The sequence below is a fragment of the Chiloscyllium plagiosum genome, chromosome 30, assembly GCF_004010195.1.
Source record: "Chiloscyllium plagiosum isolate BGI_BamShark_2017 chromosome 30, ASM401019v2, whole genome shotgun sequence".
Lineage (NCBI taxonomy): Eukaryota > Metazoa > Chordata > Chondrichthyes > Orectolobiformes > Hemiscylliidae > Chiloscyllium > Chiloscyllium plagiosum.
Genome location: NC_057739.1, coordinates 23,286,230 through 23,311,793, shown reverse-complemented (window position 1 = coordinate 23,311,793; position 25,564 = coordinate 23,286,230). Strand labels below are relative to the sequence as shown.

The following is a 25,564-nucleotide window of genomic DNA, read 5'->3' as shown; positions in this document are numbered from 1 at the left end:
GCCGCGTGGCCAATGGTGTCTGAGCAGTGAAGATTCCAAATGAAGAGCTTATACTCAAATTGTCGATTCTCCTGCTGCTCCGATGCTGCCTGTCCAACTGTGATTTACCAGCATCACCCTTTTTGACTTAGGATCTTGTTAAGTAAGAGGGTGAAAACTTACCAAGTGTAAATGGGAATGCTGATTTGAGGTTAACACCAGATCAGCCACAATCTTATTCAATGGCAAAGCAGGCTTGATGGGCTAAATGACCTCCTCCTGCCCTGAATTTAAATGTTTATATATCACGTAGCTTGAAATCAAACTCAACTTAAGCCACTGCATCTCTCTCCAGACGTTCTTGACAAAGGTACAGTGCAACAGGAAGTTGGTAATGGTCCTTACAATACAAAAGCAATGAAGTTATGTTTACCTTTTAGAAATTAGTAAGGCTGCAATAGATGGAGATGAGTTGTCCTCTTAAACCACTGCAGTCCTTGAGACGTAGAGTTCCAGTATTTTCATCCAGCAATAGTGAAGGAATGGTCATGTAGTTTCAAGTCAGGATGGTGAATGGCTTGGATAGAAACTTGCTAATGGTGGAATTCACATACATCAGTGCCCTTGTCCTTCTAGGGCAGAGATCACCACAAATTTGGAAAGGTCTATTGGAGCAGCATTTGTGTATTGTTACAGAGTCATATAGCATGGAAACAGACACTCTGTTCCAAACATAATCCCAAACTAAACTAGTCCCACCTGCCTGCTCCTGGCCCAAATCCCTCCAAACCTTTCCTATCCAAATATTTATCCAAATGTCGTTTAAACATTGTAATTGTACCATATCCCCACACTTCCTCAGGAAGTTCATTCCACACACGAACCACCCTCTATGTAAAAAAAATTATGTACTTATCCAAATGTCTTTTTAAACATTGTAATTGTTCCCACATCCACCACTTCCTCAGGAAGTTCATGCCACACGTGAACCACTTTCTGTGTAAAAACAAAGTACCTTATGACTTTTTTTAAAAACTCTTTCTCTTCTGACCTTAAAATGTGCCCCCAGTTTTGAAATCCCACACTCTAGGGAAAAGACAACTACCATTAACTTGAACTATAACTCACATTATTTTATAAACTTCTATCAATGATCAGTGGGACAGCATGGTGGCTCAGTGGTTAGCACTGCTGCCTCACAGCACCAGGAACCCGGGTTTAATTCTAGCCTCAGGCGACTGTCTATGTGGAGTTTGCACATTTTCCCCGTGTCTGCGTGGATTTCCTCCAGGTGCTCCAGTTTCCTCCCACAATCCAAAGATATGCAGTTTAGGTGGATTGGCTATGTTAAATTGTCCGTAGTGTTCAGGGTTGTGTAGGTTAGGTGCATTAATCAGGGGTAAATGTAGAGCAATAGACTCGGGGAGTGGGTCTGGGTGGGTTACTCTTCGGAGGGTCGGTGTGGGCTTGTTTGTCGAAGGGCTTGTATCTACACTGTAGAGATTCTGTGATCTATCAGGTTGCCTCTCAACTTTCTATGCTCCAAATATACCAGCCTATTCAGCCGTTTTTTATAACTCAATCCACCCATACCTGACAACATCCTGGCAAATCTCTTGTGAACCCTCTCCAGCTTGACAATATCCTTCCTATATTGTAGTATATCTTGGAGATGGTACATCCTGCTGCCACTGCATCTCCATCAAGGGAGTTTGCTGCCAGTTTATGTGGTGCAAACGTTACTTGTCACTCATCAGCCAAAAAGACTGAATGCCATCTAGGTCTTGCTGCACATGGACATGTACTATTTCAGGTTCTGAGGAATAGTGAATAACAGTGAATTTTATGCAATCATCAGCTAAAACCACTCCCTATTTCTAAACATAATAACGGAAGGTCATTGAAACAGCCAGATGTGAAATTTATGTTGTAAATAATGAATATTACAGTAACATTCGGATATTTAAGAGTGGAACATACACAGAAACAAGTTGAATTGTATTGCATTTGTGTATTTTTCAAATTGAAATGTTTTTAACGTACGATTACACACTTTATTGAGGACTGTCTTTAATTTTAAAGACAAATTTTTTTTAACACTCAAGGAGTTTTTTCACATCTCTGATAATTAACATTCACGTGGTTCAATTCTGTTCCGGGATCTCTTGGGCGCCAAAGATGGCCCCGCCCCCTGTCGTCAAGGGAAACACATGCCCCGCCCTCCACGTGATGAGCGGCGGGCAGTGCATCATCTTTCGGTGATTGGCCGGCGCGGGCTGTCAGTCAGGCGATGTCACAATCAATGGGCGGGCAGACAGGCGGGTGTTACGGAGCGGGCGCTGGAACTGGTAAGAGGCGGCGGTTAAAATGGGGCCTAGGGGGAGGGAAGCACAGCGGCTAACGGGATAGTGGGGATTGCCTCGGCCCCTTGTCGACGGGGAGATTGTTTATTCTCTGAATTAAACCGCTGCTGTCTTTTTGTTTTGTGGGCTGGGCTGTTCCGGGCTGTTCCTCCTCGCGGGCCTGGTCCTGGTCCTGGAGCGGGGTTGGGGTTGAGTCCCCTCAGGCTCTGGGATGTTTGTTCATCGCTCCAAGGGGACATGCGGAAACAGCTTGTGTTTCAACTTGTTTTCTTTCCACACCTCCCCCGAGAGCCCGTGTTCATCCTCCCCCGCGTTTATTACTGTCGGAGGATGAAGCAGAGCCGATAATGAGGAGGGACATCTATTAGCACGCTGTGCAGTTGCCAGAAGCTTGGCTTTGTTTTGGTTTATGTGTGAATTCAGAGCATCTGGACATTCCTCATGTGAAATGATCACTGAGTCACTTTTGAGCGAAGTAAAGTTATTGACTTGCTAAAAATACAACTGTGGAGTCCTATAGCCATGAAAGGCGGACATTGGGCCCATCTAATGCATGCTGACTCTGTATGAGAGTATAATCTGCCTGGTTCCTCTCTGTAACGCCATAGCCTTTTAAGTTTAAAAGCGAATTACTGCGGATGCTGCAATCTGAAACCAAAAGAGAAAATGCTGGAAAATTTCAGCAGGTCTGGCAGCATCTGTAAGGAGAGAAAAGAGCTGACGCTTCGAGTCTAACTGACCCTTTGTCAAAGCTTTGATTAAAGGGCCAGTTAGACTTGAAACGTCAGCTCTTTTCTCTCCTTACAGATGCTGCCAGACCTGCTGAGATTTTCCAGCATTTTCACCTTTTAAGTTTATTCCCATTAGTCCCAACATAATTTCCTTTTAGAATTGTTGATGTTGCTTCTACCATTTTGTGGAGACAGTATTTATTTGTTGGGGGGGGGGGGGGGGAGAATGTTTTTCTTCCCAAAACAATCCTCAAGTTCTGCCATCACTCATCTTCACTTATTGTCAAGCCACCTCCCTTCAACCCCAGCTGTCTCCTGTATTTCTGAATCAAGTCTTGAGTCAGTGGCCTCTTAGCTTATAGCAACATTGTGGAACTTTTCTCAAGTCTGCCTTGCCTAAATTAGGTATAACCTTTTGAACTACTATGAAGTATCCTTTCAATATCCGTTGGTCTGAGGAGAACAGCATCTATTAACTGTGCAATTCATGACTGGTGAAAAAGATTTAACTTTTATGTGATTTTAAATTAGATCCCTAATGATAGCCAACATTGTGTAGTCAAATAATAAAAAGAAAGTATAAAGGTGTAGAGAGAAATAGTAAGGGATATAAAGACAATAGCTCAGAGTTGATACTATTCACAACTCTAGGACATATTTACAGCTATCCAAATAAGTCAAAGCAATGATCTGAATTTTCTGAAACACCATCAACCTATCATTTGATCAGGTATACCCTAGAACTCTGCGGGAAGCTCAGGAAGTGATTGCTGGGTCCCCTTGCTGAGATATTTGTATCATCATTGAGTTTCTTTGAGGAAGTAACAAAGAGGATTGATGAGGGCAGATGAGTGGATGTGATCTGTATGGACTTTATTAAGGCATTTGACAAGAATCCTCATGGTAGAATGATTAGCAAGGTTGGATCTCATCGAATGCAGGCAGAACTAGCCATTTGTATACAGAACTGGCTCAAAGGTAGACAGGGGGTGGTGGTGAAGTGTTTCTTTACAGACTGGAGGCCTGTGATCAATGGAGTGCCACAAGGATTGGTGCTGGGCCCACTGCTTTTCTTTTATATAACTGAATTGAATGTGAACATAGGAGGTATAGCTAGTAAGTTTACAGATGAGATTAAGATACAGTATAAGATTATTAAAGGATTGGACACTCTGGAGGCAGGAAGCATGTTTCTGCTGATGGGTGAGTCCCGAACCAGAGGACACAGTTTAAAAATAAGGGATAGGCCACTTAGAACAGAGTTGAGGAGAAACTTCTTCACCCCCAGAGAGTGGTGGGTATATGGAATGCTCTGCCCCAGAAGGCTGTGGAGCCCAAGTCTTGGGATACTTTCAAGAAAGAGTTGGATAGAGCTCTTAAGGATAGTGGAATCAAGGGTTATGGGGATAAGGCAGGAACAGGATACTGATTGTGGATGGTGGTGCTGGCTCGAATGGCAGAATGGCCTACTCCTGCATCTATTGTCTAATGACAACAAAATTTGAGGTGTAGTGGACAGCGAAGAAGGTTACCTCAGAGTACAATGAGATCTTGGTCAAATGTGCCAATGGACGAAGGAGTAGCAGATGGAGTTTAATTTAGATAAATGTGAGGTGCTGTATTTTGGAAAAGCAAATCAGAGTAGGATTTATACATTTAGTGGTAAGGTCCTGGGGGATGTTGCAGAACAGAGAGGCCTTGGAGTGCAGGTTCATAGCTCCTTGAAAGTGGAGTTGCAACTACGCTTTCCTTTATTGGTCTGACCATTGATACAGGAGTTGGGAGGTCATGTTGCAGCTGTACAGGACATTGGTTAGGCCACTTTTGGAATGTTGCGTGCAATTCTGGTCTCCTTCCTATTGAAAGGATGTTATGAAACTTGAAAGGGTTCAAAAAAGATTTACAAGGATGTTGCCAGGGTTGGAGGATTTGATCTACAGGGAGAGGCTGAATAGGCTGCGGCTGTTTTCCCTGGAGTGTCGGAGGCTGAGGGGTGACTATAGAGGTTTATACAATCATGAGGGGCATATCTATGTTAAATAGACAAGGTATTTTCCCTGGGTTGTGGGAGTCAGACTAGAGGGCATAGGTTTAGGATGAGAGGTGAAAGATTTAAAAGGGACGTGAGGGGCAGCCTTTTCACACAGTGTGGTGCGTGTATGGAATGAGCTGCCGGAGGAAGTGGTGTAGGTTGATACAATTGCAACATTTAAAAGGTGCTAGGAGAGTATATGAATAAGAAGGGTTTAAAGGGATTTGGGCCAAGTGCTGGCCAATGGGAGTGGATTAATTTAAGATATCTGGTTGGCATGGATGAATTGGACCGAAGAGTCTGTTTCCATGCTGTACACTTCCTCTATGACAGGTAGCATCTGGAAAGAGTGATCTTATTGTAAAATTTAAATCAAATTTTATTAGTGTAATGACTACACACTTTCTCAGGTTGCAAGATAGTATTTTGTTTTTGTAGCTTGTTTATCCAGCCAGCAGCTGACAACATAAAATCTTGCTGAAACTGGAATAAACCCTATCCAGCTGTTGTTCCCAGCATTTTTTTTAGCATATGGTGTGAAAGTACTGTATTGTGGGATCCAGCCACATTGTACAACATGAGAGCAAAGCTCAAATATATTCAGCTCTTCTTTTAATACTTCTGATAACTCTGGGTCAAACACTGGATTTATTTTTTGTATTGAATCCAAGCAAATGTGCAGCAAGATTGGATTTTATAATTAATCTTTGCATTCTGATTATTTATAAGAAGTGATCATGGCGACTCTGATTTTGTGATCTTGTAGTGTGGCGCTAGAAAAGCACAACTGGTCAGGTAGAATCAGAGGAGCAGGAGAGTCGACGTTTTGAGCATTAGCTCTTCAGGAATACCTGATGAAGAGCTTGTGCTCGAAAGGTCGACTCTCCTGCTTCTAGGATGCTGCCTGACTGGCTGTGCTTTTCCAGTGCTTTTTGACTCCGACCTCCAGCACCTGCAGTCCTCACTTTCTCCTACTGTAATCTTGTACTCTATTATAGCAAAACAATATTTTGAATGTTAAATTTTCATAATCTGGTCATTTATGCAGTGGTGGCAATCTTTCCCACCACTGCACCTTTTGCAGTGGTGGGAAAGATTAGATTGTTTAGATTAGATTCTCCACAGTGTGGAAACAGGCCCTTCGGCCCAACAAGTCCACACCGCCCCTCCGAAGAGCAACCCACGCAGACCCATTCCCCTACATTCAACCCTGACTAATGCACACAACACTATGGATGATTTAGCTGAGCCAATTCACCTGACCTGCATATCTTTGGACTGTGGGAGGAAGCCGGAGCACCAGGAGGAAACCCACACAGACCCGGGGAGAATGTGCAAACTCCACACAGACAGGCGGGAATCGAACCCAGGAACCTGGTGCTGTGAGGAATCGAACCCAGGAACCACTGAGCCACCGTGCCGCCCCCAAAGGAAGATCTACCATATTCAACTTATAGTGAAATCTTTGAGGATCATGTTTGTCACCATGATTCTAGCTTAGGTGCCCTTCTTTGATACTAGATTAGATTGGAATAGATTCCCTACACTGTGGAAACAGGCCCTTCAGCCCAACGAGTTCGCACCAACCCTCTGAAGAGTAACCCATCCAGACCCATTTCCCTCTGACTAATGCACTTAACACTATGGGCAATTTACCATGACCAATTCACCTAATCTGCACATCTTTGGAATGTGGGAGGAAACTCACGCTGACACGGGGAGAATGTGCAAACTCCACACACAGTCACCTGAGGCTGGAATCGAACCTGGGACTCTGGTGCTGTGAGGCAGCAGTGCTAGCCACTGAGCCACCGTGCCACTCCTGAGCCACCGTGCCACCCCTAAACAGAAAGCTGAGATGTCTGTTGGCTCCACCAAAAACCAGTCCTTTGGCAACTGAATGCATTGAATGGCACGCTAGGAATGTTTGAAATAAACATTTACATAACTCAGCCTGTGCAGAATATTGCAGTTGGACTGTGACAATCTCTATCATTCTGAGCTGTTTAATTTATAGAATCTGTTCTTTTTAGACTAAACTTCCACTTTTCTGTAGTTTATGGTGTTTTAATTCAAATAATTTAACAACAAAACTTGTTTTCCCACACTCAGTGCTGACAAAGTAGGTACTGGTGTCAAGCTAGCTGCAAGTGGCAAGCATGGTGACTTGCCTTGATTGTAAAACCACAAGATGTCGGAGCAGAAATAGGTATTCGCTCGGTTGAGTTAACTCTGCCATTCTGTAAGATCATGGCTGATCTGATAATCCTCAACGCACTTTCCTGCCTTATCCACACAACTCTTAATTCCCTTCATGATTAGAAATCCATGTATCTCAGCCTTGCAGATACTTAATGACCCAGCCTCAATGTTAGAATTCCTCAGATTCAGTACTCTTGAGAGAAAAAAAACTTTCTCATCTTGGCCTTAAATGTGTGACCCCTTTTTCTGAGATTATGCTTTCTGGTATAGACTCTCCCACAATGGGAAACAATCTGTTCATATCACTCCTGTCAAGCCGCCTAAGATTCTTATGTTTCAATAAGGTCTCTTTTTCATCAAAATTCCAGTGAATGCAAGTCCAACCTACTCAACCTCTCTTCATAAGAAAATTCCTCCATACACAGGACCAACCTTTTCTGAACTGCCTCTTGTTTTCCCTTTCAATAAGGGAATCAGACTGTTCTCAGAATTCCAAGGTGTGGGTTGTCTGGTGTGTGCAGTTTTAGTAAAACCTCCCCATTTTATACTCCATTTTATTTGAAGTGAACGCTAATACTCCATTTGACATCTTCATAACCTGCTTTAACTTTGCTGCTTTCTTTTTGTGTTTTGCTTATAATTGAATGGTTTGATTTATTCCATTTAAATGATTAGATTACATTACAGTGTGGAAACAGGCCCTTCGGCCCAACAAGTCCATACTGACCCGCCGAAGCGCACCCACCCATACCCCTACATTTACCCCTTACTTAACACTATGGGCAATTTAGTATGGCCAATTCACCTGACCTGCACATATTTGGACTGTGGGAGGAAACCGGAGCACCCGGAGGAAACCTCACGCAGACACGGGGAGAACGTGCAAACTCCACACAGTCAGTCGCCTGAGGCGGGAATTGAACCCGGGTCTCCGGCGCTGTGAGGCAGCAGTGCTAACCACTGTGCCACCGTGCCGCCCACCTATTACAAAGGAGCATTGCACTGTAAATGGCATTAGTATGAAGTGTTATCCTCCAGGGAAACCTGCTTTGTTGATTAGTGAATGTGAAATTTTTTCTAAGTGTAAATCTAAAGTACTCTTATGTTGTTAGTTCTCAGAAATTGAATTGACATGCTTTAGATTGCCAAGGGCAAAACGGGAAATGTTTCCATATTGACTTTTTTCAGGTTGTATGAAAACTATATCTTCGACAATCCTCATCCTTTTTAAAAATTTGGATCACAAAAAAGGTATAGAACTTTAGATTTTTCTTCTCTAGGGCGGCAAGTTTTATGTTTTATAAATTTATTGAATGTTCATTAAAATCACTGAGATGGTGAAAGGTGGAAAGGAGTTCAAGACCTTTCTGACTAATGTAATTAAAGTAGCAGTACGTGTCTTTGAAATAAACAAGTAAATCATTAAGCTTTTTTGTCTTGATTACATTGAGAATAACATTCAACATGTCACAAGATTGCAAGACACATGGGATTTGGATGAATATCATCCAAACCCAGAGAGTGTTCCACACCCTCAACAACACTCCCAGAGAGATTGTGTTTTTTTTTTAAAGTGTGTTCCTGTTATATTCTGCAATGAAGCATTTTCATTACTTAACCTTTACACATTCTTTTCTAGATTATTGGGATGTATATTTGCAACTGTATTCGTTCTTATTGAAATGATACAAGCTAAGGATTGTAATTGTGAGCTGAGAGGAAGGGAGTGTTTTAATTTTAAAAACTTACTTTCCCAGGCACTCTTGGACGTGCATCACCAATGGTCATGGGTTATAGTTTACATTCAAACCAAAATTGGACAAGTTGTCCCACACTAAAACCCTGCTAATTGTCAATGGTAGTGTCTCAACCTTTGACCCAGTCAGTCCACTTTCAAATCCACCTATACAAGATGTGTGTCTTTATACAGCTGAACAGGTTTATTAGGAATACCTAAACACACAATTTCTATATATTTATACTTATTCCCATCATTCTCTCTCTCTCAGTTTGAGTATGAAGAGCAGGAGTTCATCTGAGAACAGAAGCAATCCTGTTGTCTCATTGGATTTCTTAGTTGGTTATGTTGTGTCACTGTTTTTATTGTTTTGAATATTCACAATTCCAAAAGAGGTCATTCAGTTACTGAAGTCCTCTGCCATTTTGTTTTTTTATCTTGCCCAGCTGTCAAAGGATATGGTTTAATATTTATCCACAATCTAATGAATATCCTGCCAAATTAAACTATAATCTCTATCCAAATGCATTTCATGCTGATGCATTTTGGAAGTATGATTATTATTTTGAATATGTTCACAGTTCCTGCTTTTTTTTTGGTGAGTTGTGCTAATGCCCTTATGGGATTTAAAGAAAACATTTCAGGGACAGTGGGAAAGGAGACCAGACTGTTCCAAATTGCAGTCAGAAAATGAGCGTGCATATGATTCTACTCTGTATCCTACTGTACTTAAGATAAAATGTGTAATTCACATTTTCCTCCATTCCTAGTGACTTTCCTTGTCACTGCTACCTGATTAGTTTCCTATGCTGTTTATTGTTATTTGGTGACTTCACGGTTGCAAGCCATTTGTCTGAAGAGCTGCATTTCCCCACCCTCAACTTGGGCACTAATTTATTCATGACAAATCCATAGGATAATCAGTGCGCTGACAGGAATACTTCAGCCAAATTGTAACATTGTCCGATAATGGTAAAATCGCCAGTGTTTGCTTACAACTTCAATTTAACTCCATTTTTGTGTAAAGGTTGGTGCAACCTTTAATCCCAACACACAGTTGCATTTCTCAATGTATTCCAAAACAAATCCATTGGTTGTTTCATCCTGCATTCCTGTACTTTGTACATTTCACAGGCCTGCTTGCAGGCTAAATACCTTTTTTGGTAGAAAGAAATGAACCCGATGGCAGTGCTGGAAGAATGATTAAATTCAAGTTTGTCTTTCTTTTCTGTGTCCTACTTGGCTTTTCTTGCTGCATTGATATGCAGTAGGTCAATAAAGAAGGGTGCAAGATGATTCTGTCCATATTTCCACATTGCTGAAGTTCATTGTGTGCAGAACAGGGGGTTCTGCTGTGTACATTTTAGATGTGGAATTGATTACTCTAAGGATGGTTAGTGAAATTAATGGAAATTATTGTTCATAATTGCCTCCTGCCAACTTGCATAGCATTTGAGGTTTTTTATTTGAACTTTGTATGCCTTTTGGGACCAGAACATTAACACTGGTTTGTATCGGATTTATTCTATTATCTTTTTACATAGTTCACTTAATTGTCCTAACAAAAGTTTGCAGGTGTTTTGTGCAAAGGAAATGTTTTTCTTTAAAAAGCAAACATTTGTTTGCGGTTGTATTTAAGCATTTTCTGCTTGAAATTAAGTTCTAGCCCATTGACTTGCATCACATTATTCACGGATCAATCAACTGCATTTGTTACAGGTGTGCCTGCATCTGTATTTAAATATTTTCCATCAAAACAAAGCTGGAAACCTTTTATTTATAGGATGTGAACAGTCATGTTTTTGTCATTGGTATTCCAATTAGAGTCCTATAGATTTAAAAAAAAGTGATTAGCTAATGTCTCAAGTGATTGTTCAGTTGACTCCTAACCAAGTTGTTTTGTGACAGTTTTATCACATTCATATTTGCTTTGCTTCTGATTTCACTGAGCTACCACGTTAAGTGTGGTGTCAATTGAGGACAGGTATGCAGTGACTTTTATTGTTTTTTTGACCAGATACTAAACAAAAAATAATTTTAAAATGTTTGCAGTTTGCAGACTCGTTATTTGAAGGTTACTTTTTAAACTAGTGTTACACTGTTTATATTACATTATTAGGTACAAATTGGTTTGAAATTTGCCACACTTGCTGTATTTCATCCTGGGAAAGAGATCTGTAAATACTTGTGTTTGGAAGGATTGCAGTGTTCATGTATGTTCATTTTGTGGTTGTATCATATTTATAGATATTATTCCTTCTGTTTGATAGCAGATTATGCTGTGATGCTTTTAAAACAAAATTATCGTATCTGTATAGTTTGAGTTCTGACTTTTAAAACTGGTAATTATTCAGATGGAGTAGGACTAGATACATTTCGATCACTTTTCTACTAGCGATAACTTTATATTCTAACATTTGTAATTTTCAGTCACGTTTTTTCATCTGTTTTGCCGATTTAATATCCTGGAAAGTGGCCAATTTGCAGATCTGTCTGCTGCCGACAGAGCAACAGTCGGAGTTAACACCTCTGTTAATAACTATGCTCAATTTGGGAAAAAAGTCATCACTTAGAAGTGCAAGTGCAGAAAAGATTGGAACAAAAATCAAACTACTTTCATTCCCATTCCAAGTGCCTAGATGGATATCATGCTTGTTTTACCATTGGTTTGCCTGAAAGTCAGCATTAGAGACTGGGAATCCCCTCACCTCAGCAGACATTTAAGGGATGTGCAATATTGTGAACTATACTACAGCTACAGAAAGGACTCTTATTGACTCAATTTTTCTTGGACTTTCTCACTATTCTAAAAAAATCTTTCAGTTTGCTTTGGCAAGCAATTAACTACTTTGAAAGGATAGTTGCTAGGAAATGTAGTAAGTTTGTTGCATGGCAAAGACCTACTAACAACAGTGAAATCAGTGACAAGCTCACTGAAAAGATAATGTTAGCTAGGCCAATTAAAGAGCTCTTTGCTTTTCATTACATACTACAAAAATATCTTCAAATATTCTATGTTAAAATATGTGTCTGACAGTGTGATGGTACTCGCTGAAGGTACTCGCTCAAGTCTCTGGTGTGAATTTAAACTTTCTGACACTGTTGCAAACATACTGAGCCAAGGCTGACAGAGGTCCAATTCAGTATCTGTTTTAAAGTCAATACTACATTTCCATTCTGCATTCTTATGCTTGTAACCTTGATGGAGGCTGCCCATGCTAATCCACCACATTGGGGGAAAACATCATAAGTACATGAAATAATTGTTTCATAATTCAGAGGTTCTATAGATGTTTGCCAATTTAATCCAGCAGTGGGGTTGTTGGGCTTCTGCCAATATGATATACACATTGAAAGTGCGTTCTTTTCAGCATGGAGGAGAGAGAAAAGGTACATGTTAGCTCTAGAAAAAGCTGGCTTTTGATTAGAGTACCAAGACCACAAAATTTGGATTATAAATGGGTCCATCTCGCAAATTAATATTGAGATATGCTAACAGCTCAAATCCTGTTAATCCATATGTGGAAGAGTATAGATCCAAATATGAAGAAAACCAAATCTATGCAGTTTGGTTCTTTATAAGATAAAGTGGAGGTTTTTAAGCATAGATCTGATTTTTCTTCCGAAAGAAAAGGAACACTCCCATAAATCTACATTTGGGAAAGAGTGGGAAGGCTTTTAACATGGAATTTCATTTTATGAATTTTTGCTACAAAACTGTGAACTTGTAATCCTAGATATAGTATTTATGAATCCTATATTCAGTTTAAACATTCAGTTTTTAATAGCCTTTTGAGTGTCTGAAACCACAAGTGACACTTCTATTGTAGAAGAGCTATGGCAGCTGTTCACTCTGAGCTAATGAGCTCTGCACATGTAATAGATGATCCGGGCCAAAGAACATTTATAAAATAGTTTTGAGGACAATTCAAAAAAAGATGTATAGATCATTACAATCCAAAGTGGTCCCAGATTCAGATCTGTCGGTGCCCATAACAAAAGCATAAGTGTCAACTGGTCGAAGGGACAAAACCTTGTTTGCATCTTATAACAGATCCCATGATGCTGCACCATTTATTCTCACCTAAGTGTTGTATCACTGCTTCTCTGAAAATTGTTGTGCGGCTTACATTGCGAAAATATGAACCTAAAATCAGACGTCTTTTCCATATGAATGACTGTTTCGTGGGGATTGGGAAGACGAACAGTTGCTGATCATACTTCGCACAGAAATGGTTACTCTGCTAACCTGTGGGAGTGGTTTATCTAATTTGCATGCAGATTTGCATCTGTTTTCTTTCTTGAATTTGTTTCGAAGCTTATTTGCATACTGTGAAATGTAAAATCTACTGTGAAGCAACACAGTTTGACATTCGTAGAGTCATAGAGGTAAATAGCATGGAAACAGACCCTTCGGTCCAACTTATCCATGCTGACCATACATCCTAAATAAATCTAGTTCTATTTGCCTACATTTGCCCCATATCTCTCTAAACACACTTTTTTTTTATATATCCAGCTAGATGCCTTTTAAATGTTGTAATTGTGGCAGCTCATTCCATTCAACCACCACATTCTGCGTGAAAAGGTTGCCCTATTGGTCCCTTTTTAAATCTCCCCTCATTTTAAACCTATGCCCTCTAGTCTTGGACTCACCCACCTGTGGGTCTATTCACCCTATCCATGTTCCTTATGATTTTATAAACCTCTAGGTCACCTCTCAGCCTTCACTCCAGAGAAAATTTTGCCACCCTATTCAGCTTCACCCTATAGCACGAACCTTCCAACCCTGGCAATATCATTATAAAGCTTTTCTGAACCCTTAGAAATTTCACAAGATCCTTCCTACAGCAGGGAGACCAGTATTGCATGCAGTACTCCAAAAGTGGGCTAACCAATGTCTTGTACGGCTGCAGCGTGACCTCCCAATTCCTATACTCAACACATTGTCCAATTAAGACAAGCATACCAAAACTTCACCTCCACTATCCTATCTACCTGCAACTACATTTTCAAGAATCTGTTAACCTGTACTCCAAAGTGTCTCTGTTCAGCAACACTGAGGACCTTCCTCTAAAATATAAGTCCTGCCCTGATTTGCCTTTCCAAAATGTAGCACCCCACATCTATCTAAATTAAACTCCATCTGCCACTTTTGGCCCATCTGATCAAGGTTCTGTTGCATTCAGGTAATCTTCTTTGCCCACTATACCTCCACTTTTGGTGTCATCTGCAATCTTACCAACCAAACCACCAATGTTCACATCCAAATCATCTATATACATTATGAAAAGAAGTGGGCCCAGCACCAATTTTCGTGGCACAGGCCAGTTCTGTATCCAACTGACCAGTTCCCCATGTATTCCATGTGATCTAACCTTGCTAGCCAGTCTACCATGAGGAGACTTGTTGGACACCTTACTGAAGTCCATATAGATCACATCCAATACTCTGCCCTCATCAATCCTCTTGTTACTTCTTCAAAAACCCAATCAAGTTAGTGAGACATGATTTCCCACACAAAGCCAGGTTGATTATCCCTAATCCAAGTACATGTAAATCTGTCCCCACCACTAATGTCAGGCTCACTGGTCTGTCATTCTCTGGCTTTTCCTTACCACTTTTCTTAAATAGTGGGGCCACATTAGCCAACCTCTAGTCTTCCACTTAAAACAAATCAAATCTTCTGTTTTCAATAAAATTGTTATTTGATATTTAAGAGGGGTAACGTGGTGAAGTTAAGAACAACTTAGAAATGGATCTCAAAATGGTTTTGAAAAAGCATTTTCGATTAGTTTCAGTGTGTAATCTTGTTTTAAATGACTGAAAAAGACTTTTTAAAATTGACACAATATATGTTCAAAACCTATTTAGATCATGCCTATTAATGAATTTTACCCAGAGAGAAGCTTAATTTCTATAGAGTTTCCATGAAGCCCTACAAAATCCTGCAATTATTAGAAATTTGCAATGGATTTATTCATCTGATGAGTACAGTGGTTTAGTGAGCAGAATTGTCTTATCATGGGAGGATCATTGCACTCGTTCAAAGAAACATGAAAAAATCAATTTTGGGTTGAAGGTAAGATGGATGTAATTTTTTTGTTTCCATTCATTTCATGGGATATGGGCATCACTGTCTGCCCAGCATTTATTGCCTGTCCCTAGTTGAATTGGAGAAGTGGTGGTGAGCTGTCTTCTTGAACCGCTGCAGTCCACCGCTGTGGGTTGACCCACAATGCCATTAGGGAGGGAATTCCAGGATTTTGACCCAGTGACAGTGAAGGAATGGTGATTATATTTCCAAGTCAAGATGGTGAGTGGCTTGAAGATGCAGATGTTCCCATATATCTTCTGGCCCTTATCCTTCCAGATGGAAGTGGTTGTGGGTTTGAAAGGTGCTGTCTGACGATCTTTGAATTTTTGCAGTGCACCTTGCAGATAGTACACACTGCAACTGAGCATTGGTGGTGCAGGGAGTGGACGCAATGTCAGTCAAGCAGGCTGCTTTGTCCTTGGTGGTGCCAAGCTTCTTGAGTGTTTGAACTGCACTCATTGAGGCAAGTGGGAGGTATTCCATTACACTCCTGACTTGTGCCTTGTAATTTATGGATAGGCTTTGGGGAGTCAGGAAGGGAGTTACTCATCGCAGTATTCCTAGCCTCTGACCTGCATTTATGTGATGAGTCCAGCTGAGTTTCTGATCAATGATAACTCCCAGGATGTTGATAGTGGGGGATTCAGTGATGGCAATAGCATTGAATGTCAAGGGATGGTGGTTAGAATGTCTCCTATTGGTAATGCTCATAGCCTGGCATTTGTGGTGCGAATGTTACTTTTCAGCCCAAGCCTGGATATTGTCTAAATTTTGTTGCATTTGGACACAACTGCTTCAGTTTGAAGACTTTCAAATGGTGGTAAACATTGTGTAATCTCCACTCTGACCTTATGATGGAGAGATGGTCTTTCTTTGTGCAGGGTATTCAGATCCCGAACAAATTGTTTTGAAAGAAACCAGTAGAGCTGAGTAGAAGCTTTTTTTTCCCTGTGGCAGCTTACTTAAGTAGGCCCACTGCATATTGTGTGAACAACCAAGTGGTAGGAATCCTGCCTGCAGTTTGCATTTTGATTTGTGTAGTGTTGCGTCAAGTGTTTTGAGGTGACCTGCTTGTTGGATGTATAATGCTTCAATTTTAAAATATTTTGTGACAAAGAGAAAGGAATGATCTGGACTGGCATTAGTCAGGTGATGTCAATTTTTGTGTGTTTTGATAAGACCTGTTTTTCATATGAGAGCAGGGTAGGGAAATAAGTCCACAACTTGATGGAATTTTAATTGCTGTCATTATATAGCTTTAGCTCAGTGTTTTTGGTAGGTAGGTTTGTCACTTCCTTTGAGACTGTTTCAGAAACATAACAAGCAAATATAAAATTTGATTGTATAGCAAGTCTTCTGATCATCACAGTTTCATAAAACCACGCCCCTTAAATGCCTGGCCGATGTATAGTTACCCACTTGCAATCTATAGCAAGCACTTGTTTACTTGCTGAAGAACAGATGTTGTATTTGAAACACTTCCTGTTGTTTAGCTGTACACATTAGTGTGCTATACCACCATTTTTACAAGGATTTTGCCAGGACCAGAAAATTTTAGCTATGAAGAAAAATTGGATCAGCTGTATTTGTTTTTATTGGAACAGAGTGTAAGGGGTGAGTTAACTGAGGTGCATAAAATTATAAGGAACCTAAATAAGGGCAACCTTATTACCAGGAGTCGAGAAACAGATTTAAAGTAATTGGTGGAATAGAAATGAAGGTACATTTTCTTTCAGGGAATACAAAGCACCTGGAGCAAAAAGAAGGTCTTGTGACACAGGGGTAGCATCCCTGCCTTTGAGCCTCAAGAACTCCGGATTCAAGTCTCACTCCAAAGACATCATAGCCATGGAAGGTGTGTTCATAAGTGGTTGAATAGGTTGAATATCAACTTGTAAGTCCTTCCAATATGTAAGGAGAAAGTGAGGACCGCAGATGCTGGAGATCAGTGTCAAGAGTGTGGTGCTGGAAAAGCACAGCAGGTCAGGCAACATCCGAGGAGCAGGAGACTCAATGTTTCGGGCATAAGCCCTTCATTAGGAATAAGGGAGCATCTGTGGTCCTCACTTTCTCTTAGTTGATTTCAAACTTACTCCGAAGCCTCTGCCAAGGATGCCTACCTTGACGAAGTTCTCCTTCTGATGACGGACTTTTGCCTGGAACATCAATTCTCCTGCTCTAGGATAATGCCTGACCTGTTGTGCTTTTCCAGTACCACGCTCTCGACTCCTTCCAGTCCGTGCCAACGATAGGCTTTGAGACTGGTGATTTCTAGTCACCTGTGTGATGGCAAGAAATTGGTATCTGCTATAAATATCCAAACAGTGTGAAGATAAAAGTTTCATTCCCACAGAAACTTCAGACTTCTGGTCGGCTGAATGGCTGGATAGCTGGTGGTGACGATATTCTTGCCAACTGTATGTGATTCAATCCTTATTTATGTTGTATTGGACTCGGGACCTGCTCCTTATCCTGTCTGTGGTTGAGTTTGCAGCATGGTGGGTTAGATTCTCATCTAAAATACATTTAAAAAGTATTTGCATTTCTACGAGAGGAGCAGGGTGGCACGGTGGCTCAGTGGTTAGCACTGCTGCCTCACAGCACCAGGGTCCAAAGTTCGATTCCAGCCTCGAGCAACTGTCTGTGTGGAGTTTGTACATTCTTCCTGTGTCTGCGTGGGTTTCCTCCGGGTGCACTGGTTTCCTCCCACAGTCACAGAAGATGTGCAGGTAAGGTGAATTGGCCACGCTAAAAAATTGCCCATAGTGTTAGGTGCATTAGTCAGAGGGAAGTGGGTCTGGTTGGGTTACTCTTCGGAGGGTCAGTGTGGACTGGTTGGGCCGAAGGGCCTGTTTCCACACTGTAGGGAATCTAATCTAATCTTAAAAAAGAAAAAGCAGTAACCTGCAGGAAATTAAATGTGATACCGTGGGGATAGCAAATGCATTCTGTATCATTATTTTTTCTTTACATTCTTATAGCTTCATAAAAATAAGAGCAAGAGTAGGCTATTCAGCGTTTTGAGCCTGCTCTGCCAGTCGCCATTCGATTTTGATCATGGCTGATCCTCTATCTTAATGCAATATTTCTGTTTTCTCTCCATACCCGTTATTTTTAGAATTAAAAGAAGAACTATTTCTTGAATATATGATGTCTTGGCTTTCACAGTCACCTTTGGCAGAGAATTCCACAGGTTTACTGTCCTTTGAGTACAAGAAGTTTCCCTCATCTCTGTTCGAAATGGTCTACCCTTTACCTTACAAAGTGTCCCCTCGTTCTAGATTTCCCCCGTCAACAAGGGAAAATATTCTCCCCTGTATCCAGCCTGTCCAGTACTGTTAGAATTTTGTGCATTTCAGTGAGAACGCATGCACACGTACGCGCACAGTTGAAGTCCTCTCTCCTCACGGGATAGTTCTACTGTCTGGGAACTCCCTTTCAGATGCTGGAAATTTTGACCCAGTAACAGTGAAGGAACAACCAAATATATTTTTAGTACTTTGAGTACTTGGAAAATTCAGTGACTAGATTTTCAACTAGGGTTGAAAAAACACTTCTGAAATTATTTTGATTCATAACTGAGCTTTTACAGTGATATTTCAAGAGTAGATGTATAAACTTGGTTTCAAAATAACTTTGTTATATTGCAGTAATACTCCTAAGACAAATCTGAAATATGGAAAATGAACAAAAGTGTCATTGTTTTAACTTTTTCACTAATAAAAATCACCAAAATTTAATAGTAATTTTCGATATTTTCTTTGGAGGATTCAACTGAATGCAGTAAATTACTTTAATCAGTACTTCAAAATAATGAACACAGAAAATCTCACTTTCCCACGTGAAAATATTATTCTGTTCATTTCTAATGTAAAATGTTGCTGCTAACATCAACCACTTTCTAACTTGACAAAGTTGAACTGTTGCATTTAGTAAACTGAGATTGATATGAATACAAGTGTAGTACAATATTGCAATTCAATTATTAAATGTTGTTTTAATGTTGAAACAAGCTGTTGAGCAATCTAGAAGGCGTTAGAAAAGTGTTTTATTTTAAGCAGACTTTTATCTAAGTAATATAATGGTTTCATTTCTGCTCTTCTCTTCTAGTTAGTTTTTGACTTTGGTCCAAATCACGGGTTGCAATGACTACTTTGGACGATAAAATCCTTGGAGAGAAGCTCCAGTACTATTATAGTAGCAGTGAGGATGAAGACAGCGACCGTGATGACACTAACCAAAAAACCATCAAGAATCCTGGGATTTCTGTGGGTGCAGAGGTCCGAGAGCGCAGTGCTATCAACACAGGTATTGAAGAAGGCATTTCACTGGAAAATCAAAAATGCTTGCTATCAAAATATTTAAGAATAGTAAGTTGAGGGCCCATTTTCAAATCTATCAAATGTTTTTTTCCCTGTAGCAAAATTAAATTTCAAAAGGATGATACTAGGATTATTTTTAAAGTATTTAGTCATTGGCATTTCTTCAGTAGTTACTTAAAATAATAATAGGCTAAGATTTCCTCTCTTCAGTCATTGTGCATTTACTAAATGTATGATTTTGCACTCCGAGGAAATCTTTCACCACCTGTCTGCCAACCTAATTTGGTTTGATTTATTCTGTTTGGCCCCAAGTGTTGTATTGCTGAATTTAGCTTGTAGTTTTCTCCCCATCGTATTCGTGAGTAATGCAATAACAATTCCTCAAGGCAAAGGTATAAAACTGGCCAAAGAGTTATGGAGGCATTTCAAGCGTTGGCCTTAGAAGGCTGAAAGTGCAATGCTAGTCTGTGGAAGAAAGGCAGAAGAGATTGATGCAAAGAAAAATTCCCAAGTTGTGGGACAGGGGATGGCTTGCGAGTATAGTTGTAGTACTGGCTCAGGTTATAGAAAGGAGAAGGTTAACATATAGAGAGATTGAAATGAAAACGTTGAGACTGTGATCTCATGCAGGTTAGAAAAGGCAGAAATGCCAATTGAAGAGAATCTGGTATGGATGTAGGCAGTGGAGTGTTGGATGATTGGAAATTTAGTGATTGTGAAAAGTGGGAGAAAAGCATACAAATAATTAAACCAGATATTTCAAATCTAATTGAGGGTTTCAGTAACAGAAGGTCTGTGTATTTGGTGGAAGGTAAACAAAATTATATCATTGTAGACCAGGAAAGGCTTGGAGTCAAGACAGTGAACTGATGATTGAACGGAAGACAATGTTACAGATGGTGAGATCCTTCTCTGTCCAGGGCATGGATTTGTGTTGGATGACCGATTTGCTCTTGCTAATCATTTAATTGGGAGAACTTCCAAGGACAGATGCTGAAGAAGTAATCTTGACAGCAGAGAGGCATTAGAGGAGTTGAGAGATGTGTAGAGTTTGTAGGGAAACAGATGTTATCAGTTTGCAAGGGAAGCAGGATCCATACCTGGAAATAGTATTGCTTAGCAATCGGTTGTAGTTGAGGGGGTGGTGTCTGGAGCCTTGGAGATAAAAATCGGAAACGAAGCAATTGATAAAGAAGTACTGACTATGATTGAAATTGGGACTGCATAAAGATCCCACAGAGTCGAACAACAGATGAGCATTGTTGGAGGAGGATGCTGTGGTAGGGGTGCCAAGAGGTACTAGACAGGATGACATCATGACATAGGTAGCATAAACAGAATGTCATTCCTGGCTTTTGCTACTGACAGAAGGTGAGGGGCAGGAACCTGACTGTGCGCATTCAACCAGCAATTCCCAAACCCCATGAGCATTCTCAGTACGCTGTTTTATTCATATTTTTTCCTTCCATTCCTTCAGTCAGTATAATTGTCTCTGTGTTGACTTTCATGTTACAAATCTTTGAATGATTTGCTTTGCACTGGTTGCTGATCACTTTGCAGAAAGTGTAGGGCTAATTTGGAGAATTAGCGTTCTCTATAAGCTGGCCTCAGGGTGGCACGGTGGCTAAGTGGTTAGCACTGCTGCCTCACAGTGCCAGGGACCCAGGTATGTTTCCAGCATCGGGCAACTGTCTGTGTGGAGTTTGCACATTTTCCCCATGTCTACCTGGGTTTTCCCAGTCCAAAGATGTGCAGGCCAGGTGAATTGGCCATGCTAAATTGCCCGTAGTGTTAGGTGCATTAGTCAGGGGGTAATGTAGGGTAGGGGACTGGGTCTGAGTGGGTTACTCTTCAAAATGTCAGTGTGGACTTGTTGGGCTGAAGGGCCTGTTTCCAGTCTGTAAGGAATCTAGTCTTAAAAAAATCTTTGTTAAATGGAGTGACATTCAGGTGGAATTGAACTGCATTCAGTGTGACTAAAGCAGCACCTCTGAAAGCTAGTGCTTCCAAACAAACTGTTGGAGACTATAACCTGGTGTTGTGTGATTTTTAACCTTATCCACTCCAGTCCAACATTGGCTTCTCAAAATCATAGCCTCTGTTGAGAAAGTGATCCACAACTTTTATTGTGAATATCTTCCTCGGTTTCATGGTACTGTTAAAAAGTGTCTGTTTAGTGCTCATACCTTTGCAGCACTGATCATTTATTGTTGATTTGGAATTTAATAAATGCAGTGTACCAACATAAACATATGTCCACCAAATCAAATTTTACATTAATAAAAACATTGTATATGTGTTTTGATTAAATGTGGCATGTTTTCAGATGCAGATCTCAGTTTTGAGTGTTGCTGTGTACCTCAAATCTAAACTCGAACAAGAAATGAAATTATTGGATACCACTGTTATTCATTGTTTTCAATGAAGTGCAGTAGGCTGTTTATTTTGGAAAAAATATATATTTACAAATTAATAAAGTGGGCAGCTCAGTTATAGTCATAGAGTCATACAGCATGGAAACAGACCCTTAGGTCCAACCCTTCCATTCCGACCAGATATCCCAACCCAATCTAGTCCCACCTGCCAGCACCCGGCCCATATCCCTCAACCCTTCCTATTCATATACCCATCCAAATGCCTCTTAAATGTTGCAATTGTACCAGCCTCTGCCACTTCCTCTGGCGGCTCATTGCATGCATGTACCACCCTCTGTGAATTTGTAATGGGCATCAGTTAGGTGTTAAACTTGAAGTTAAAAATCACACAACGCCAGGTTCTAGTCCAACAGGTTTATTTGGAAGTACGAGCTTTCAGAGCGCTGCTCCTTCATCAGGTGGCTAGTGGGGCAGAATTTATGGTAAAAGCTCAAAGTGTCATACTACTGATGTCTTGAACAAACCTAGATTGCTGTTAAGTCTTTAATCACTTAGATTGGGTTGCAGGTTTCGAATGATTAATATGTAAACCCCCGAACCTCTTTCGAGTCACAGTCCCAAGGTAACTTAAGGTTTTATCAGTATTAAAAAAGGTAACATTTCAGCTCAAATAATGTATTAATGTTGTGAGATTAGAGTCTATCTGTATCCCAACCTTGAGTCAGACTAGAACCCAAATTTCCAAGGTAGGAATTTATAAAATGTCGCATGGACTGACTGCCTACAGATTGTTAGCGCTTTTTTGAACAAAATGGAATGTATCTGCAAATACAAATCTGCAAGTTGGATTATGTTGGTTGCTCTTTGTGCAGGACCTAAAGGAGTAATAAACGACTGGCGCCGTTTCAAACAGCTTGAAACAGAACAGCGTGTAGAGCAGCGTCGGGAGATGCGAAGACTCATCAAGAAACTCTCGATGAGTTGTAGGTCTCACCTGGATGAGGAGAAAGACCAGCAGAAGCAGCAAGTGCTCCAAGAGAAGATGAATGGAAAGGTTAATATTTGTGATGTGTAACTTCTCAACAAGGAATCAAGGCTACAGAAATACCATTGTATCAAACAGAATTGGATGAAAATTCAGAAGGGCTAATGTGTTCAAATTCTGGTAAAACAAAATACTAATTGCAAAATATCACTGTGTGGGAAATCTGATTAAAACAGGCTTTGCCGCAAATAATTATCTTTAATTTTAATTTTAACTTGACAAAAGTAAAATGCGTCCAATCACGAGATGCTTCTCAGCATCTTTGTTAGTTTCAAACTTGCTTGTCTATGAATTGTAAGTTATTAATTCTGAATGTCAGTGCTAGCATTGTTGGAAGCAGTTATAGCAACTGAAATTAGTAAGAAATATATATTGCAATCACTTAGCAGTGCAAGATCCTATGTTCAAAACTAAACTTTATGTTTTTGTATAGATGACAATGAAAGAGTGTAACATGCTACATGAAAAGGATGATGAGGCGTTCTTGGAGCAGTACAGGAAGCAACGAATGGAGGAGATGAGGGAACATCTGTACAGTGGCAAACGTTTTGAAGAGATCTATGAACTGGAGAGCTCACAGGCTTTCCTGGACACAATCGACAAAGAGGAAAAGAATACTCTCATAATGGTGCATATCTATGAAGATGACCATCCTGGATGTGAAGCTATGAACGGGTGTCTGCTCTGTCTGGCTGCAGAATATCCAGTTGTGAAATTCTGCAAAGTCCGCAGTTCTGTAATTGGAGCCAGTGCACGATTCACTGGTAATGCTTTACCTGCTTTGCTAGTCTACAAATGTGGAGATTTGATTGGCAACTTTGTGCGCATCACTGACCAACTTGGATATGACTTTTTTGCAGTGGATTTGGAGGCATTTTTGCGTGAGTATGGTGTACTGCCAGAAAAAGATGTGGTGTCACCCACATCTATTCAGAGTGCTTCAGTGTCTCGTAGTGATGATAGTGATCTGGACGTTGACTAACATCATGGTATCTTCCTTATGATTTAATAGTTCAGCACGGTCAGCATTGAGGCATAGTTTATTTGAGAGCAAATTAAAAACAAGTTACAGTTTTAGAAAAATGAACAGCCAGTACCTAATTTATTATGGGATCTAGCAAGTCATGGTATGGCATGTTTTTAATCTTTACATTAGTTCATTCTTAGCAAATATACATTAATCAGGCCAGCAATTTTTGTTTAGATTATTTTTCGCCTTTAACATATGGTCCTATAGCTGTATACTTCATAATTTTAACTTTTGTTAAAATAGCAGCCCCTGCTCCCACTGACATTAAAAATGTTACTGATAGCAGAACAACTTGAATCATTCCAATATGTTTATTGTAGAAAATATTTACTTCGGAGTGGTTCCAAAACGTAGTTGGAAATGTTCCTCGCAACAAAATTCTTAAGTCAAGCTATGCATTTGATGAAGCTATGCTAAACATACAGTTAGATTTGTACTAATGATTGCAAATAATGAAGATCTGACTGCATGCTTAGTTTTTGGATAACTAAATATATCTACTGCGATAGGTATACTGTAGCACTGTATATAATTTCCTTTATATTCTAAATGTTTCTCCAAATTTCATTTTTCTGGTAATTTTTCTAATTATAAAATCTTCTTTCCATCTAATTCTTCAGACTTTTAGTTCTTTGTGATTTGTACCAGAATCTGCAGCCACTTTTTCGAACATGTTTTTGGATAGCTATTTGGTAGATCCAGATTCCTGTTCATCACCTGTAATTCTAATTCTAAAGGCCAGCCCTGAGCAACTAAAGGGATAACATGATTTCCTTTTTACTTTGATTTTTATTTCTACCTCCTTGTTCCCTTTGCACTTATGTTTCCGAAGGCTTTCTTGCAATGCTCTAATTTGTAATGATTTATTTACTTTGTGAACTGCATATAGAAACCAGTAGTTTATATCCTTCCTAAAATTGAAAAACTGCAAGCATTATCTTCATTATATTTAATACAAATTTGTATTTAATGCAAAAATAGATGCATCTTAATTTATTTCTATTAGTTATGCTGTGAAGCATGATTGTTCATGTTAACTGTCATTATTTGCATGAAGTTTTAAGAAAGCACCAAAATTACAATAAATGTAGTGTTGGAGTGTTAAGGTGCTTCATTCTTGTTGTAACTACCAGATTTTATAGGCAATGTTGAAGGATTCTCGTTTTTGTGCTTAGCATTTACATTGTGAACATGTCACTGTACATCAGTTTAAAATGTCAAATTGATCGAAGTTATTGTGTAATGTTTTAACATTGCTGCAACTTTTGTAACATTGCTTCTTGTGTACTGTTTTTAGTAGTTCCATCTACAAAGGAAAATCAACGTGCTCTTTCCATTGTCTGCTAATCTAATAAAAAAAAGTGATATCAGATCATTTGTTTGTTTCCTTGTTAATTTAGTATAATTTATATCACTTAATATGGTTAACTCTTAAATGTGGTTTTCGATCCTTTATTATTTGGTCAACTGCATTCGCTTGTTTTATTAAATGTCTTGTCCGTTGATCTGAAAAGTAGCGATGTTAATTCTTAGCCATTTTTTCTTTTTTTGCATTTTTGCATTTTTGAGCACAGTTAACTTCATGGGGCTGCAATTCCATTGGCTCCTTGAATACCTTGTCCAGCTTCAGATTGAGAAGTGATGCTTGAT

At 39.9% G+C, this 25,564-nt stretch overlaps 1 protein-coding gene across 1 annotated transcript; it reads left to right on the top strand.

The window, feature by feature from the left end:
- Positions 1 to 2,226: 2,226 nt before the first annotated feature.
- On the top strand, positions 2,227 to 25,286 carry pdcl (phosducin-like). Its single transcript, XM_043720102.1, has 4 exons — positions 2,227 to 2,327; positions 19,253 to 19,450; positions 22,712 to 22,893; positions 23,318 to 25,286. Exons 2-4 carry the CDS (start codon positions 19,288 to 19,290, stop codon positions 23,864 to 23,866), a joined length of 894 nt encoding a protein of 297 aa, XP_043576037.1. The 5' UTR covers positions 2,227 to 2,327; positions 19,253 to 19,287; the 3' UTR covers positions 23,867 to 25,286.
- Positions 25,287 to 25,564: the final 278 nt, after the last annotated feature.

Bases quoted from the DNA above. Each gene is read 5' to 3' on its own strand.
- pdcl (XM_043720102.1), top strand. From the start codon at position 19,288: ATGACTACTTTGGACGATAAAATCCTTGGAGAGAAGCTCCAGTACTAT. The intron at 19,451-22,711 runs GTATTGAAGAAG...CTCTTTGTGCAG, and splicing joins GCGCAGTGCTATCAACACAG to GACCTAAAGGAGTAATAAAC. The intron at 22,894-23,317 runs GTTAATATTTGT...GTTTTTGTATAG, and splicing joins AAGAGAAGATGAATGGAAAG to ATGACAATGAAAGAGTGTAA.